The sequence below is a fragment of the Mytilus californianus genome, unplaced genomic scaffold (assembly GCF_021869535.1).
Source record: "Mytilus californianus isolate M0D057914Y unplaced genomic scaffold, xbMytCali1.0.p SCAF_5, whole genome shotgun sequence".
Lineage (NCBI taxonomy): Eukaryota > Metazoa > Mollusca > Bivalvia > Mytilida > Mytilidae > Mytilus > Mytilus californianus.
In genome coordinates this window covers 105851404-105870697 of record NW_026262701.1, presented here as the reverse complement: position 1 = coordinate 105870697, position 19294 = coordinate 105851404, and the positions used below count along the sequence as shown (strand labels likewise).

Genomic DNA, 19294 nt, shown 5'->3' with positions numbered 1-19294 from the left:
CCTTGTAATTTACAACATTCTCCTCTCCAAACTGTCAATAGCCTGACGAGGATTGGAGAAAGTGTCATATTTATTCATTTTAGTTTATAAAGTACAGATGTAATTAAATCTATAAATATCAAGTTCATTCCACTAATGAAAATTCTCTAAATATACTGATCTAATTTTGTTTATCAGACATATGTATGAATAGCTCTATTTTCCCCTTATTGGTCAAAGGTTTGAGGTCAAAAATTCATGTGCTATTGACATGATTGACCATGACATTCTAAATAAACTGGGAAAAATATGTTCTTTTACAAGAAACAACCAATAAGGGAGAAAAAATTTCTAAAAAACTATACATTTAGCTATGAGACATTAGCCGCACATGATATTTTGAACAAGTAGAGGAGAACTCATATTTCAAACCAAGTAAAGAGAAATACTGGATGTCGGGGAAATTTCATGTGTGTCTAATTTTTGTGGTTGACATTTTTCCTTGAAATTTACCCTACACAAACAATTTACTGTTCATTTAAATGCATTTTACAAAGTCATGAAACACAGAGCAGATTTAACAGCCGGATCTAAGGCCAGAACCGCAAACAAAACCTGACATGAACATAATATATCAGGTATGCCAACTATCAACTGTATGAACCATCAACATACCAGATTTCCAGTTTTAGTCTATACTTTTTCTCTTTTGCAAAACAAAATAATCCACTGTTACTGAGTTAATTTTTTCCCCCCACTAAAAACATAACTTGAAAACTCTTCAAAGGCTTATCTCCCTATAATATTGAAAACTCCATAAAAATATTTCTCTGGCAAATTCTTATGGATGACTAGGTAAATGAAGTTGATCTAGTGATGACTTCAATGTATTCAATTACTGACAGTTTAAAAGGGCATTAGTTATCAAATTCATGTTCACCAATTTCACTCAAATTTTCATAGTTCATTAATAATATACCTAAACCTATATCCAAATTACAAAAAGTCTAAAATAAACAATTAACAATGCATGAACTCGATAATATATATCAACATTTTGTGTGCATTGTAGTCGATATGCCATCCAATTAACCATGGAGTTGACCTCTGAAGACTGCAGACAGTCATATAACCTTATATAAGCATAAATATAAATAGATAGAGAGCACATGCAATTGGATTTTTCTAGGTCTGTTTGATTTCATGATATAGGTTAAAAAAATATGTTAATCAACTTTATACCTGTACATGTATAAGAAAGATTTTTTGAAGATCGAATCAGTCAAAGAAATGGATCACCCTTGTTTTACTTTCAATTTTGACATTCTTTTCCTTTTAATAGCTGACAACGCCTAGTACATGCGTAACACATCTCCGGCTAAAAGGTTAAATTGGAGGTCATATGAATAAAGATTCACATGAGGTCAAATTATTGACTCACAAGTTAATAACACATCACAATGTTCTTTATCTTATTTTAACAAATTTGGGCCAAATAGACTGCTTATAACTAAATATTATTTCCATGTAAAATGAGATTTGCAATAAATACAACTGCATACCAGATATCATTGACTTACCATAGTGGTTCCTTAAAAACTGACCTCATACATGTACTTACAACAGAAACAGCAGTCCTCATTTTTGCTCCACGACTTTAAGTTAGCTAAGGTCTGGGGAACCACTGCCCATTTTTTTTTTTAATTTGGATTAAATCTCATAAACTAAACATTTTATTTCTATTTTTAGAAACATTATTAGGAAATGTGCACTTTCTTGTGAGTTTATTGATAGCAAATTCATAACTGTTGCAAATTCTCACCTTTTTAATAATATTCTTAATGTAACTGCACTTTCTCGTAAAAAAAATAAGCAAACAACATATTATAATGATTATTCAAAATTGTAGAACTTTACCTTTGTTAACCTTAGATAGGATGGCCTAAAGTTGTGCGACCACTCTGACAGACAATGGGCTTCATCAATACAGACAAAAGATATAGGAGGAAGATTAGCAGCAGATGTTAAGGCAGACATTGTTCCTCCAGCTATAGCCTCAGGTGATACCAAAAGGAAGTGGACCTTGCCTTCCTTCACAGAGTCCATTACAGATTCACGTTGGGCCTTGGTCATATTGGTATGGAGACATGCACCTTTCACTCCTGGGGGTAGTCCTGTGATCTGAAAATATTAACAATGGATATAATAATATTTTTATCATTATTTTCTATTGTTACATTGGTTGCATAAAATACAGTGATTTCCCAGTTAACTTAAAACAGATCATTTCAAATGTGAAAATAAATCTGATAATTTTACTCCTCTGATGTCATACAATGGGTGTTGTCAAGACATTGTCAATTACGGAATGCATAGAAATTTTGGCAGTACTTCTTTGAAAATTACTACACCTGAATATTTTGGCAGTACTTCTTTTAAAATCTTTACACACTTTTTAGTAAATAAAAATATTTGCCTAACTAAATAGGTGATGTTTATGATGGATGGCATATAAATAGGAAGTACAATACTAGTTACAAAAAATTATACAATTCTGGTAAATAATTAAACAATACAGTGAATTATATCACTTGCTTGATACCAGAATTGTAGAATTCTATACAAGGCATATTTTATCTACTTTGAAGAATAAGAGAAAAACAACAGTGGCCCTATTGCTAATAGTATCTGAGAAACAAACCAAACCACAAAAACTTAATATTGACCAATGAACCATGAAAATGAGGTGAAGGTCAAATGAACCCTGCCAGACAGACATATACACCTTACAATCATTCCATAACCAAATATAGTTGACCTATTTCATTAAGTATCTGATAATAACATATATGGTATCAATTTTGATGCACCAGAAGTGCATTTCGACAAATAATGTCTCTTCAGTGATGCTACGAGGCCAAAATATATTGGAATATCCCATACCTGTCAACCTATGAAAATGAAGGGCATGACCTGCATTGAAGAAGAAAATCTCAGGTCATAACGTGTACAAACTTTTTTCAGTTGAATTTAAGTATTTAGGGGACATTTTTTTATATTTTAAATCGAACAGTTTCCAAAACATGTTCACATTGTTAAGTATTAACTGAAAATAATTTAAAACTTTAATTTTATTTTTTCATTGTATTTATAAACCATTGAAATATTAATATATTATACTGTATCAATTGAAGCCAAGCCATAACCCCTGTTATTGTTTTTATTCACAGTTTTCAATCAACACACAAGCCTTTAAGTTTTATTGTATGATAAGGCTATACAGCATCACTATACAGCTTTAGTTAATATTCCTTAAGCAAGGTGATTTTTAACAACCTTGACTAACCATGAGGGTCTTGCACAGTTGGTTCCTTAAGCAGGTTGTTGATATCAGAATATATGATTTAAAATTTCAGCATTTTAAAGGAAGTAGAGGTGGAATAAATAATTTTCAAAATATTAAATTTATAATTGTTTTAAAATAGAAAAAAACATTTAAGTAATATTCTGATATGTATTTGCATTCAATTTGCCTTAAATTTAATCTTTTTGCAAAAAAAAAACCATTAATTTTAGGAGTATACTGTGAAAAGTGGCAGAAAAGGGGGATTAACTCGAATTTTTTAGTCAAACAACTTTGAAATACACAAATTATTTATGACCTTGAGCTAAGGTAATTGGAGTTAATTAACAGTGTGTCAAACATCAAAGCTGTCAAATGAATCATGCACTTAATGGGTCACTTAATTTGACAGTTAACACAGCTAGTTGAACTTCCTGTCCAGGAAGAATTACGAATTTGCCAGTATTTCAAAGAAAGATCACTTATGAAATCTATCATTTTATACTTGAAAAGGGTGAAAATGGGTCATTTTCTGAATTCCCAGTTTATTTAATGACCAGGCAGGTATTTAAAAAATCCTGGTTGAGAGGTGAAATTTACGAGTGTCACCGCAGAATACAGGTCAGTTGACAGGTATGATATCCAAAATCTAATACAATTGTTGAAGAGAGGATCAAACAAACTAGAGACTCTCAAGAGCCTGTGTCGCTCTCCTGATTCTACTTTGGTTTTCCAAATCATGTAAAAATAGATCATACCTGCCAACCTCTGAAACCTTCAAAGAGGGAGATCTCCCCCTCAGCTATGACAGCTGAGGGGGAGATTTTGCGCGAACGACATTTTCAAGTTGAATATATGACCTGTTTACATATTCATCTACAAAACACCAATAAGAGTTAATATATATACTTTATTTCTTCAATTCATGGTTATGATCTATACAAGGCGGGCTTTTTAAGCCTTTTTCAATACCTCCGAGTCTCATAACTTATAAAATTCCATATTTTGATTTTGTTGTGAGTCTCACACTAAGCATGTTTTCAAACATCGTACAGACCACCAGAAGGAAATCGAAAAGTTGATTGAACATGATGTGCAAAAAGATTCATTGCCAAGTGAACTTGGTCGTAAAGAAAATCTTTCATTCAAATAATCTGCTTGACATTTCGATTTGCAGTTATCTATTTCTTCTTTTTTACACTACCGCTTGGTCCAGACAAAGACCTCTATCTTGTTGGAGTTGACATAGCAGAACTGAATTTCGATTACTTATATATCGAACATAAAAACTACTGACCAAAGTTTTCAAATGATTGCCGATTGTTTATTTATTTCTATTGAAAGTAATGAAAAAGTCAGAGAATTACGAACGCAGGTTATTCCAGGTCAAAATGTCCGAAAGCGGGAGATTCTATACTCCCGCGCGGGAGCGGACAGACAAACAGGAGATTTCCAGAATTTCGTCATTTGAGCGGGAGACTCCCGCTAAAAACAGCAGGGTTGGCAGGTAAGAATAGATTAAAATCATAACAGATACCCTAATAATGATTGAGGCCAAATTTTGTTTAATATTGGCCCCATAATTTAATCATAAACAGAAGACTTTTATAAAGTTTACAGAAATTACCAATAAATTCATTAAAATTGTAGAAAATGACTTTATAAGGACAATAACTCCAACAAGACGTCAATTGACAATTATGCTCATGTTGACATATGTGTGGATCTTCTTTTCTTGATATTTTTGCAGTTTACAGTATATCTCATTCTATAAAGATACATGTATCAAGGTCTTCATCAGCACCTAATAAGGAACATTCATTTCCTGTTTGGTTTCATTCCATTCAGTGCTCCTCTAGAAGAAGCATTTGTATGTATTCCCCATAGGGTCTTATGTTAAACTTAGTCCCCTGCTGGCAGCTATCTTGGATGACAAATCAGCTACAAAGTAACAACACTTGGTCATCACATCAGTAGGAACATTCATGCCATGTTTGGTTTCATTCCATTCAGTGGTTCTCTAGAAGAAAACATTTGTATGTATTTCCCAATGGGTCCTATGTTAAACTTACTACCCCTGCTGGCAGCTATCTTGGATGACAAATCAGCTACAAAGTAACAACACTTGGTCAGCACCTCAAAAGAAACATTCATACCATGTTTGATTTCAATCCATTAAGCGGTTTTCTAGAAGAGGACATTTGTATATATTTCCCATAGGGTCCTTTGATAAACTAAGTCCCCCGTTGGCAGCCATCTTGGTTGATAGATTTGCTACAAGGTAACAACACTTGGTCAGCACCTCATAAGGAACATTCATGCCATGTTTGGTTTCATTACATTCAGTGGTTCTTCAAAAGCAGACTTTTGTATGTACTTCACGTAGGGTCCTTTGTTAAACTAAGTTCCACGTTGGCAGCCATCTTGGATAATTGATTGGCTACAAAGTAACAACACTTGGTCAGCACCTCATAAGGAACATTCAAGCCATGTTTGGTTTCATTGAATTCAGTGGTTCTCTAAAAGAAGACATTTGTATGTATATATTGTCCAAAGGGTCCTTTGTTCAACTAAGTCTCCCACTGGCAGCCATCTTGGTTGATAGATTTGCTACAAAGTAACAACACTTGGCCAGCACCTCATTAGGAACATTAATGCCATGTTTGGTTTCATTCCATTCAGTGGTTCTCTAAAAGAAAACATTTGTATGTATTTCCCATAGGGTCCAATGTTAAACGAAGTCCCCCGCTGGCAGCCATCTTGGATGATGGATCGCTTACAAAGTTACAACACTTGGTCAGCACCTCATAAGGAACATTCATGCCATGTTTGGTTTCATTCCATTCAGTGGTTCTCTAAAAGAAAACATTTGTATGTATTTCCCATAGGGTCCTATGTTAAACGAAGTCCCCTGCTGCCAACCATCTTGGATGAAGTTACAACACTTGGTCCGCACCTCATAAGGAACAATTGGTATCATTCCATTCAGTGGTTCTCTAAAAGAAGACTTTTGTATGTATTGTTAAACTAGTCCCACGCTGGCAGCCATCTTGGATGATGGATCGCCTACAAAGTTACAACAGTTGGTCAGAACCTCATAAGGAACATTCATTCCATGTTTTATTTCATTCCATTCAGTGGTTCTCTAAAAGAAGAAATTTGTATGTATTTCCCATACGATCCTATGTTAAACTAAGTCCCTCTGTGGTGGCCATCTTGGATGATGGATTGGTTTCAAAGTAACAACTCTTGGTCAGCACCTCATAAGGAACATTCATTCCATGTTTGGTTTCATTCCATTCAGTGGTTCTCTAAATGAAGACATTTGTACAATGTATTGTCCATAGGGTCCTATGTTAAATGAAGTCCCCCACTGGCGGCCATTTTGGATGATGGATCGGCTTCAAAGTAACAACACTTGGCCATGAAAATAAGGCATTGGTCATATAAACCCTACCAGACAGACATGTACACCTTCCATCATTCCATACACCAAATATAGTGCATCTATAGCTTAAAGTATCTGAGATACAGACTTGACCATGAAAACTTAACCTTGATCACTGATCAATGAAGTGAGGTTGAGCTCAAACCCTGTCTGACAGACATTTAGTCTTTGAAAGGATCCCATATATTATTAAAATATAGTTATCCTATTACTCATAATAAGTGAGTATTTCACATGCCAAAAAAACTATAATTTTTTTTCAAGCGGTCACTGAACCATGAAAATGAGCTCAAGGGCAATTGACATATGACAGACGAAAACTTCATAGCATACAGTATCTGTACACAAAAGTATGAAGCAACAAATAATTTACGCTGTTGCTGCCACCGTATTGTAATCCTTATGTCACACATTCTGCGACCTTTGTCACAGGCAAGACAAAAACAACCTATAAGAACTTCTTCATTTATATTTAATTTACACTGTTGCCACCACCGGATAATAATCTTTATGTCACACATTCTGCGACCTTCGTCACAGGCAAGATAAAAACAACCTATATGAACTTCTTCATTTATATTTATTTAATAATCCTATTGAACAAAGCTGTTTGGTCTGAAAGAACTAAAGGCAAGATGAAACAACTATTTTATGAAGTAATTAAAAAAAAATTGTAAGGGTTCCGCGGAACCCAGTGTCTCGCCTACTTTTGCTGTTAGTCGCAGGCTCAACAAAAATGGGGAAATAATTGTTAAAAATTTTCATCTAGATGCTATCTTTTGATTGTAAGAAGCTTCTGTTCAAGTTTGGTAAGAATCCAGGATGGTTTATGAATCTAATAAATGTTTTAAAAACGGTATGTAATGTTAACTGGAAGAAAAACTAAGTCCATTTATAAGTAATATACAGAAAAACAAGAAATTTTTTTTTACAAAATTTCCTTCTAGATACTAGCTTTTGGTCATAAACAAGCTTCTGTCCAAGTTTGGAACAAATCCAGGATAGATTAAGAAAGTTATTAAAATTTTTAAAACTTTAACCACAGAGTGAATGTAATGTTAACTGGCAGAAAAACTAAGTCCATTTATGAGTAAAATACGGATAAACAAGATTTTTTTTTAACAAAATTTACTTTTGAATACTATCTTATGATCATAAACAAGCTTATGTCCAAGTATGGTACAAATCCAGGATAGTTTAAGAAAGTTATTAAAATTTGAAAAACTTTAACCACAGAGTGAATATTTGTGGACGCCGCCGCCGCCGCCGCCGGAATGTAGGATAGCTATGTCTCGCTTTTGCGCCAATTGTCGCAGGCTCAACAAAAATGAAAAATCAACAATGTAGAACAGTATGAGACTTACAAGACTTCTTTTTTGTTATTATAGAGAAGTAAATTACTTGTCACATATATAAAATGTATTTGTACAGTTAAATTAAAAGACAACTGTTGATGCCCTACATAAAAATAAACTGTTGACGCAGAGATATGTCTCCCCTGTAGGCATAAAATTCAGAAAAAGACAATCTGATGGACAGCAACATTGCTAATTAATTCAAAGTCACTGGACCATGGCCTAGGGGCAGGACCTAGAAATAGTCTTCAAACTGATATGTACTGATAGTAATGCAACTTCGTACAAAATATCATTGATCTATCACAAATTGTCCCTATCTAATTAACTTGCGCAGAAAACTTAACATTATCAAGAATGTGTCCATAGTACACGGATGCCAACACTGGCACTATCATTTTCTATGTTCAAAGGACAGTGAAATTGGGGTCAAAACTCTAATTTGGCATTAAAATTAGAAAGATCATATCATAGTGAACATGTGTACTAAGTTTCAAGTTGATTGGACTTCAACTTCATCAAAAACTACCTTGACCAAAAACTTTAATCTGAAGCGACCAAAAACGACCAGAAGAGGGACATATGAATGAACAGACTGACGGACGAACAGACGCACAGACCCAAAAACATAATGCCCCTAAGTGGGGCATAAAAGTTGCGAATTAATTCAAAGTTGCTGAACCATGACCTAGGAGGCACAGCCTCAAAATAGTCGTCAAACTGATTTGTACTGATAGTAATACAACTTTATACAAAAAAATCAATGATCTATCACAAGTAAATCCTATCAAACAAACTTAAGCAGAAAACTTGATTCAAAATTGCTAATTAATTCAAAGTTGCTGAACCATGACCTAGGGGGCAGGGCCTCAAAGTAGTTTAAACTGATATGTACTGATAGTAATGCAACTTCATCACAAGTAGTTCATATCATACTAATTTAAGCAGAAAAATCCATATGTCTTGCTTTCCCAACAAGTAGGCGAGACAAAAACCCAGACAAACAAGAAATATGTGTCGAACATATTACCACATTTCCCTATTCAGTGAACCATGCAGTCTGGGTCAAAATCCTAGTTTGTCATATATTTTTAAAAAGTTCTCATCATCATCATTAAAAGCTGAGTTAAGTTTCAAGTTTATGTGACCACAACTTCATGATAAAACTACCTAAAATCAAAACTTTAACCTGATACATTTTGTATTTTGTAGAATTTGTAACAGGATTTCAGAAAAAGTCTTACATAAGTCTAACGAGAGTATAAAACAACAGTCAACTTTCTGGAAAAAAATGTCATGTTATACTGCAGAAAATATGGTAAGTATTCAGTAAACAGGAAGAGGATTTGTAGTTCCTGAGGAATAGTGTGACAAGAATTCATAGGTCAGATGGAAAGACAGAGTGAAACATAAACCTCTACCACCACCACCACCCCACTAGGTTGAGGGGTTATAATGAATACATAAATTGGCTTTATTCAATCCCTCGATCAATACTGTGACCTCGGGCGAAGCCCTTGGTCCAATATGGAAATCTAAGGATAATGCCAGGGTAGATATGACAAAGACTATGTAATAATCCATAAATAAATAAATACTGACCTGATCTTCCATTAAAGACACAAGTGGTGAGATAACAAGTGTAAAACATGTAGATTTCTCAGCATACAGAACTGCTGGTAGCTGGTAGGTTAATGATTTACCTCCCCCTGTTGATAATATCACCATTGTGGATGAACCTGAAACAAAAGTGTAATATATTAATATATCATCATAGATCAAAGCTTGACCTCACCCTGTTGATAATATAACCATGTGTTTTATAAACCCGATACAAATGCAAAATACAGTCAAACCTTGATAAGTCAAAGTCGAAGGAACCTGACAAAACTATTCAACTCATCTGTGGTTCGACTTATCAGAGGTTGTGAGTTACATCATGTTTTCACTCTCCTAATGATAATGTCACCAGTGTGAATAAACCCAATCCAATTAAAATCAGATCTTTCACTCTGCTCTGTCAAATTTGTGTGTTCAAGTATGTGAGTTTTCAAGACATTCCATAAGGGGTAATTTTCAGTGATATTTTTGCATCCAATGAAATCTTTCCCTACAAAAGTTTCTGTATATCTACACCCCAACTTACCTGACAATATCCTAAATACAGCTAAACTATGTTCAAGTCTATACTTTTCATAATAAAATATATCTGGAAATATCCACAATATAACTTTTCCCTTGCCATATTTATTTTTTTTGAACTGGCCATGCCTTGCTTTTCATCAAATGAGATTTAGTTTTAGCATAAATCAGGCTGTTGGGTTTTCTCTTTTGAATAGTTTAAATTTTGTCATGCAGGGGGGCCTTTTATAGATTACTATATGGTTAGCTCATTGCCGAAGACTGTACAGTGCCTTACAGTTGTTTACATATCAATTTTTGGTCTCTTGTGGATAGTTGTCTCATTAGCAATCATTCCATATCTCCTTAATTTTATGTATAGTTTTACTATTGTTCATGAGATAAAACATATCATAAACCCACAAACCTGACAATATCCTCAAAACCGCTTTCTCTTGTCCATGTCTAAACCTTTCATAACCAAACATCTTCAAGCCTTTTCTTACAGATTCTGGAATATCTGAAAGAGTAAAGCTTATATCATTATGGAGTTTTATCACTGCATTAACAGAAGCTACAAAACTAAAACAAAGGTGATTTTGCTGACAGACAAGTTGAGACAAAAAAAACTCAGAATGCAAGTGACTGTGTGTTATAAGGAAATTGTAATAGATATATCATAACAAACAATAGCAGAAATCTGCTAAAAAGAAGAATAGAATCATTCACATTAAAAGCAGTATGTGCTTACAGCAGAAACTGTCCTCGAGTTCACAGATTTTCTTACAACTTGTTAGCTTTATTTAAAATCATTTAAGGGCAATAACTTCTATAAAGGGTCTTCTGAAGATTTCAGCCTTGCTTGACTTATTTGTAGATGTTTTCTATAAAGGGTCTTCTGAAGATTTCAGCCTTGCTTGACTTATTTGTAGATGTTTTCTATAAAGGGTCTGCTTGACTTATTTGTAGATGTTTTCTATAAAGGGTCTTCTGAAGATTTCAGCCTTGCTTGACTTATTTGTAGATGTTTTCTATAAAGGGTCTTCTGAAGATTTCAGCCTTGCTTGACTTATTTGTAGATGTTTTCTATAAAGGGTCTTCTGAAGATTTCAGCCTTGCTTGACTTATTTGTAGATGTTTTCTATAAAGGGTCTTCTGAAGATTTCAGTCTTGCTTGACTTATTTGTAGATGTTTTCTATAAAGGGTCTTCTGAAGATTTCAGTCTTGCTTGACTTATTTGTAGATGTTTTCTATAAAGGGTCTTCTGAAGATTTCAGCCTTGCTTGACTTATTTGTAGATGTTTTCTATAAAGGGTCTTCTGAAGATTTCAGCCTTGCTTGACTTATTTGTAGATGTTTTCTATAAAGGGTCTTCGTAAGATTTCAGCCTTGCTTGACTTATTTGTAGATGTTTTCTATGAAGGGTCTTCTGAAGATTTCAGCCTTGCTTGACTTATTTGTAGATGTTTTCTATAAAGGGTCTTCTGAAGATTTCAGCCTTGCTTGACTTCGTAAGATTTCAGCCTTGCTTGACTTATTTGTAGATGTTTTCTATAAAGGGTCTTCTGAAGATTTCAGTCTTGCTTGACTTATTTGTAGATGTTTTCTATAAAGGGTCTTCTGAAGATTTCAGCCTTGCTTGACTTATTTGTAGATGTTTTCTATAAAAGGTCTTCTGAAGATTTCAGCCTTGCTTGACTTATTTGTAGATGTTTTCTATAAAGGGTCTTCTGAAGATTTCAGCCTTGCTCGACTTATTTGTAGATGTTTTCTATAAAGGGTCTTCTGAAGATTTCAGCCTTGCTTGACTTATTTGTAGATGTTTTCTATAAAGGGTCTTCTGAAGATTTCAGCCTTGCTTGACTTATTTGTAGATGTTTTCTATAAAGGGTCTTCGTAAGATTTCAGTCTTGCTTGACTTATTTGTAGATGTTTTCTATAAAGGGTCTTCGTAAGATTTCAGCCTTGCTTGACTTATTTGTAGATGTTTTCTATAAAGGGTCTTCTGAAGATTTCAGCCTTGCTTGACTTATTTGTAGATGTTTTCTATAAAGGGTCTTCTGAAGATTTCAGCCTTGCTTGACTTATTTGTAGATGTTTTCTATAAAGGGTCTTCTGAAGATTTCAGCCTTGCTTGACTTATTTGTAGATGTTTTCTATAAAGGGTCTTCTGAAGATTTCAGCCTTGCTTGACTTATTTGTAGATGTTTTCTATAAAGGGTCTTCTGAAGATTTCAGCCTTGCTTGACTTATTTGTAGATGTTTTCTATAAAGGGTCTTCTGAAGATTTCAGCCTTGCTTGACTTATTTGTAGATGTTTTCTATAAAGGGTCTTCTGAAGATTTCAGCCTTGCTTGACTTATTTGTAGATGTTTTCTATAAAGGGTCTTCTGAAGATTTCAGCCTTGCTTGACTTATTTGTAGATGTTTTCTATAAAGGGTCTTCTGAAGATTTCAGCCTTGCTTGACTTATTTGTAGATGTTTTCTATAAAGGGTCTTCTGAAGATTTCAGCCTTGCTTGACTTATTTGTAGATGTTTTCTATAAAGGGTCTTCTGAAGATTTCAGCCTTGCTTGACTTATTTGTAGATGTTTTCTATAAAGGGTCTTCTGAAGATTTCAGCCTTGCTTGACTTATTTGTAGATGTTTTCTATAAAGGGTCTTCTGAAGATTTCAGCCTTGCTTGACTTATTTGTAGATGTTTTCTATAAAGGGTCTTCTGAAGATTTCAGCCTTGCTTGACTTATTTGTAGATGTTTTCTATAAAGGGTCTTCTGAAGATTTCAGCCTTGCTTGACTTATTTGTAGATGTTTTCTATAAAGGGTCTTCTGAAGATTTCAGCCTTGCTTGACTTATTTGTAGATGTTTTCTATAAAGGGTCTTCTGAAGATTTCAGCCTTGCTTGACTTATTTGTAGATGTTTTCTATAAAGGGTCTTCTGAAGATTTCAGCCTTGCTTGACTTATTTGTAGATGTTTTCTATAAAGGGTCTTCTGAAGATTTCAGCCTTGCTTGACTTATTTGTAGATGTTTTCTATAAAGGGTCTTCTGAAGATTTCAGCCTTGCTTGACTTATTTGTAGATGTTTTCTATAAAGGGTCTTCTGAAGATTTCAGCCTTGCTTGACTTATTTGTAGATGTTTTCTATAAAGGGTCTTCTGAAGATTTCAGCCTTGCTTGACCTATTTGTAGATGTTTTCTATAAAGGGTCTTCTGAAGATTTCAGCCTTGCTTGACCTATTTGTAGATGTTTTCTTGCTGAAGATAATATTTGATATTTAAAGTTTCTCTCTATATATTAGTTTTCCAGCTAAACATAATTAATAAAGTGAATAATTTCAAACCATGCGACCTGCATTCTTCCATTGTAAGGAATGGTTCCGTGGGTGGAGGCGACTATATGTAATTAGAAAAGAGATTTTTTTCAAACCTTGTGACCTGCATTCTTCCATTGTAAGGAATGGTTCCATGGGTGGAGGCGTGTCTGGTTGTTCTCTGGTATTTCTGACAACTCCTGCCTCTACATCTAGATCGTCAAAATCATCCTCTTCTTTTTCTATAAACAAAAATCATAATATCAAAATGTTAATGTCTTTTTATTTCATAGTAAAGCCTTAAGATCCATTTCAATTTCCTTGTGCTGCTGGAGAAATCAGAAAATACCCCTAGAACAATCAAGAGTACCTTGAGCTTACAGTCAGACAACTTTCCAATACTATTACTGTTCTCAGGCTTGGAAATCAACCAAAAAAAAATACTAGATATTGATGTTTCAAGCAAAAATTTTGTACTCTGAGTACTGAGTCAAGTTATATGACTGAAAGGCCTGATGAAGCTTTTTCAGGATTTAATTATTTATTTTGCATTGACCACATAACAACTGCCCTATAATAAACGGATATGTTATAAAACGATTTGTCAACATTTCTGAAAATCTAACAGTATATTTATTGTCTTGCCCTGTTTACAGAAATGAATCATATTGTTGATTCGATAATATGTCTTTTGTAGATTTTGTGTTTAAGATAAGCATAATTGAAACTTTCCAGAGAATATACTTGAAATAGGCTTTGTTTGATGAGAGAGAATTATAACCCAATAAAATCAAGAATCCTCAAACTAGAAAAATATTTACATTCTTTTATCCTAAAGGAAAGAGAAGTAACTCAACTGTTTAAGCTGACCTGGTAAACTGATAAAAAGCAATAAAATCACTGTTCCCTTACTTCTTTTTCCATATCCATGACAACATTCACTAAAATAATGCAGTTATCTTAATTACCTTCCTGATTGTCTTCTGTTTCTTTGGATTTTTTTTCTTTGATTTTTTTTTCTTGGACATCCATCTTAATACCTTTAGCCATCATGGAAGCTTGTTTAAGGGTTGGGAAATTTTCGTCCAGAACTGGCGGCTTATCATCTATTTCCTCCTTTGCTTTACCTTGACCTATGAATGATTGATTGAAAGTATTTCAATACATGTACTGTGGATTTGTTATTATTCGTGGGATACCAATTTTTGCGGATTTTGTAGGGTACAGGTGAATCACAAATTTAAATGTTCAACAAATTTCAAATTCTCTATATGTATGCAGACTTTGGCAAAACAACGAAATCAAATAACCACAAAAATGTAAGTTTCCTCAATCCACGAAAATTAGTATCCACGAAAACAAAAATGAATCCACAGTATTTCAAATCCAAAATCAAAAATTATTCACCTCTGTGGCTTTGCAGCTGGTCAACAGTATGGAAGGTGTTATTTAAATATGTCAGATAAAATCAAAATCAAAAACTTGTCAAATCTTTCTTTTTTGCTTTAATTTTGACTTGTTGAAAAAGGTTAACTGGTATATATCTAAACTGTTGTTGTAAAAAAATCACTGATTCACTTAAAATAACAGTTGGAAATACAGCTTAAAACTAAAAAATTCTTTTCGTTTTCTGTAATTTACCTTTGAATTTGGGCCTTCAATAAGATCATGTTCACAAATTGCTGCATAAAATATACTTAGAATAACAATGGTAGATGTTTTAAAAGTGTAAGAAAGCATGATTTCCATATACTAATGTCTCATTAATTTATTCAAATGTCTGAATTAAAACTGGACATTGTATCAAGACTTTTTTAATGCTAAGACTATATATTAACCTCTGGATGTTTTATAGTATTTTTGTTATTGGGTTGCTGTCTCATTAAGGTGTACGCTGTATCTTATTTTATACACAACATACTCTAATAAGAGCTTAAAATTGTTAACCCAAACACTGATACTTTACATAGACATTTTGTGATGGTAGAACTGTCCTCTATTTTATTGTATGGATGAACTGAAAATACCCCACTTCCATTCTTGTAGGATGCTAATCAATTGACTCTTTTACATTCAATTTACCTGTACACTTATTAGCCCAATGTCCTTCCTGACCACATTTAAAACATTTATCTCCATAACTTTTGCTGCGAGACTTCATTTTTTGTTTCCATTGGAATCTTCTCATTTGTGGTCCTGTCATGCCTTTCTTTCCTTTCCTTTTATACGTCTTTATTTTCATATTCAGCCTTACAAAATTATCTGATGATGTTGATGAAGCGGCTGCTTTATTCCTGAAAAAACACAAACCAATTCACAATAAGTGTCACAGATAGAAAAGCAATTTATACTTAACGACCCAAAACCACTTAAAAAAATCATAAAACACTCCATGATTAAAATTCTTAAAATACTAAATATCTAATGAGCAAAGGAATTCTTCAAACTATAAACTGTTGCCAAATAATTTGATGAAAGAGGTTACACCTGATACCAGTAGATAGGTTAATGTCACTTCTTCGCCCATATATTTCTAAGAGTGTCCTGAAGATCGTTATGTGTATACATAAACTGGAAATAAAATGGCCATTTCAAGAAGAACAAAATATTTAATAATAGCTTGCATGTTGCTTTTTTACCTATTTGCACTAATGAGCTTCAAACACAAAAACATGTGAATAAAAACTGCAAACAAGTTGCACCAAAATAACCCTTTACCACCCTCTTCTAAGCATTACCTTGCTGGTGCATATGATTTTTTTGCCTTTGGCTTTTCATCGTCATCAGCTCCTTCAACACTGTCCTTAAGTAGAAAACATATTTTTTAAATAAAAACACATCATGAACAGAGTTGATTTACACGATTACAAACTGCACGCAAGTAGAGAAGTAGAGATATTGAATATGATAAAGGCAGTTTTGTTTGTATAAATGTATTACCTTCTAATTTAAAGTGCATGAATTAAAGCTATTCAAATTTTAATTTATATAAAGAAAAGAGAAAATATCTTACGTTACCATATTGGTAAATTTAAAGCAATTTTATAATCAACTAGGGTACAGATTTCTATATATAGTACAAAACCATCATGTTATGATCCATTGTATACAATTAACCACTATTGTCATTTAATGACCTTTTATATGATCAGATGATAAAGACAGAATTTTTTTATAACACTGTTGAATATGGATTCATTACCATCCTAACCTTAATCATGTTGTTAATGTTTCACAAAGAACATATAATATGTGGTACTTAAAGCCATGTTTTGCATTTTTAGGGGTAAAAAAATAACATTCTTATTCTTGTACTGTAGAACTTCTGTAGCTTGAACACCAGTAATTAAAACACTATGATTATGTCAAATGATTTTACCCATCAATATTTTTGTATGTATACAAACTTCAGTCAATAACTTGGAGAAAATTCAATAGTCTTTTTCAGTCTTGGTGTTCGACTATCAAAGTTCAATTATTATTTCATGTCAAATCTGATTGATCATTCATGAATTTAAATATGCATTGTTTGTATGCATTTTAAACTTTTGGTAAACAAATAACTTTTAACATTTATCCTTACTTTGTTCTCTTCTTCAACAAGTTTTATTTTCCTTTTCTTACTGGGTCCATCTGTACTACTTTCTGCTTTTCTTTTCCCATGCTTTGGTATAATAGGTACATCATCAGTTTCATCGAAATTGAACATATTACTAGAGATTTGCATAGTGTCGTCTTTATTCATTTCTTGATTCTCACTATTTTCAGGAATACTTTTCTTCGTCCTTCTACTCACTGGTTTCTTCACCCTGCGTACATTAGCACTATAACTCTGATCATCAACATCCATTGGTTCTTCATGATCAGAAACAAAGTGATCATGTTTGAAGTTTGAATCAGAACTCTGTTCATTCTTCATGCTAAAATTCCTTCCACTATCAATTTTTTTGGGAGATTTATCAACAGAAACTGGATCTTCACTAAAGCCTTTTGAAGAATATGTATTAGATTCGTCGGCAAAAGGTGTCATGTGATCAACTTCATCCCAGGCTTGATCGTATGATTTTTCAACTTTACCAGTATTTCCACTTTCATTTGATTCATTGTCACAAAAACTCTTGGAAAATTGTGAAAGGTTTGCTTTTGGTTTGACCTTGAATTTATCATGGATAATGACCTGTTCTGAATCATAATCAGATGATATCTGTTTTTTATTAGCTAAAGAAGCAGCTTTTTCAAAAAAATCATTTTTTATTTTAAAATTTTCCTCTGTGATATGATGGTTATAAATGTCTGTTTTCTTTTCCTTATCATCTTTATTTATTAACTCTTTACGAACAACTACCGGTTCAGAACGTCTATAAGTTGGTCTTGCATTACCGATTTTCTTAGAGCCATCAAACAATTTACTGCTAAGTTTTTGTAGATACTGATTAGATTTTTTGCCTGTTGAATCAGTTTGCCCAATAGTTTTGTTAACCTCATTCTTCTTTTTGTCAAATTCTCGACTCCAAACGTCAGGTACATTTTCTAATGAGTTTTCATCTGTTTGTTTTTCCTCTTCAAAAGATTTGTCCCTACTGATCTTCCTTTCCTTGGTTCCTGGTGAGGTATGGTGAGAACTGTTTTGATTTTGATCATATTTCTCTTCTGAATTATCTTTTTCACTGCTTTGACTTAATGTCTTCTTGTCTAATCTTTCCTATAAATAATATACTTGTTTATTTCCCATTATTTTTTGCTTAGAGGTTACAGAAGCTTGAAATGAGAGCTATCCCATCAAAAGAAAATACTATGTGCTCTCCAAAACAAAGGAGTAGGTCCGGTAAGGGCCGATTTTGGCCTCACAATTCAGGTTCATCTGATGAAAGATTTTGGACACTTTTTAAGTGTCTACTTCAGTCGATTCAATTAGTTTATGTGAAAGATTTGAACTGATTTAGTCATTAAAGACGCTCAAATTCAAGCTTAAATATGACAAATCTATCAAATATGCCATAATATGTCACTTTTCAGATGGTTTTTGTCAAAAATGAAAGTGGCCGCATCCGTGTTCATTCTCAACCTTTATATATGTTATGTATTATCATCAAATACAACTTACATTTAAATATTAAGAATGAGCACAAATGCGGCCACTTCCATTTCAGACGGAAACCGTCTAAAAATTAACCAAAATGCTAAAATTTCGAAGATTTCAGTAATTTAGCATGACTTAATGATGCTAGTACCTGATACATGTGCATTGTATTGTCAAAAACAGCCCATATTTATGTAACAGAAGACTTCTTCTTTCCAATAAATAGCTAAAAATTTACATTTTAACAATTTTGTAAAACTGCTATATTTTGGGGCCAAAAAGGGGTCTTACTGGGCCTACTCCTTTCCAGATTAGCTGATTTGATTTATGTATAGAAACAGTCTTATATTCATGCTTGTCTGTTGTACAAATGCACATTTTTGATTCAGTGACCTTTTTGACACAATAATAGAATGCAGGTGACGTCCACGTTTTATTAAAATGATGCAAAAAAGATATGTGGTTGTCTTATTCATAAAAACATATCTGAATATTGTTTTTTTTTAACTTTAGGGAATTTGTTGTTGATAGTAGATCTTGGATAGTCAGTTTAATCTAATCACAACTTTTCCAAACTTAGGACAATTTAGAGCTTGACATATTGTTTTGACACTTGTTGGGCATTGTTGAAGACTGTAAGTTGACCTCTAA

The 19294-nt window shown here is 33.2% G+C and overlaps 1 protein-coding gene across 1 annotated transcript in view; it reads right to left on the bottom strand.

Moving 5' to 3' along the window:
• LOC127700466 (ATP-dependent DNA helicase Q4-like) overlaps window positions 1–19294 on the bottom strand; it is a 243950-nt gene that overhangs the window by 219766 nt on the left and 4890 nt on the right. Inside the window, exons 2-9 of the mRNA XM_052203957.1 lie at window positions 17147–18265; window positions 16302–16366; window positions 15646–15857; window positions 14532–14696; window positions 13680–13805; window positions 10674–10766; window positions 9728–9864; window positions 1897–2160 (exon numbers count right to left, since the gene is read on the bottom strand). Coding sequence (XP_052059917.1) covers window positions 1897–2160; window positions 9728–9864; window positions 10674–10766; window positions 13680–13805; window positions 14532–14696; window positions 15646–15857; window positions 16302–16366; window positions 17147–17593 — 1509 coding nt within the window. The 5' untranslated portion in view covers window positions 17594–18265. The remainder of the gene's footprint in view (window positions 1–1896; window positions 2161–9727; window positions 9865–10673; window positions 10767–13679; window positions 13806–14531; window positions 14697–15645; window positions 15858–16301; window positions 16367–17146; window positions 18266–19294) is intronic.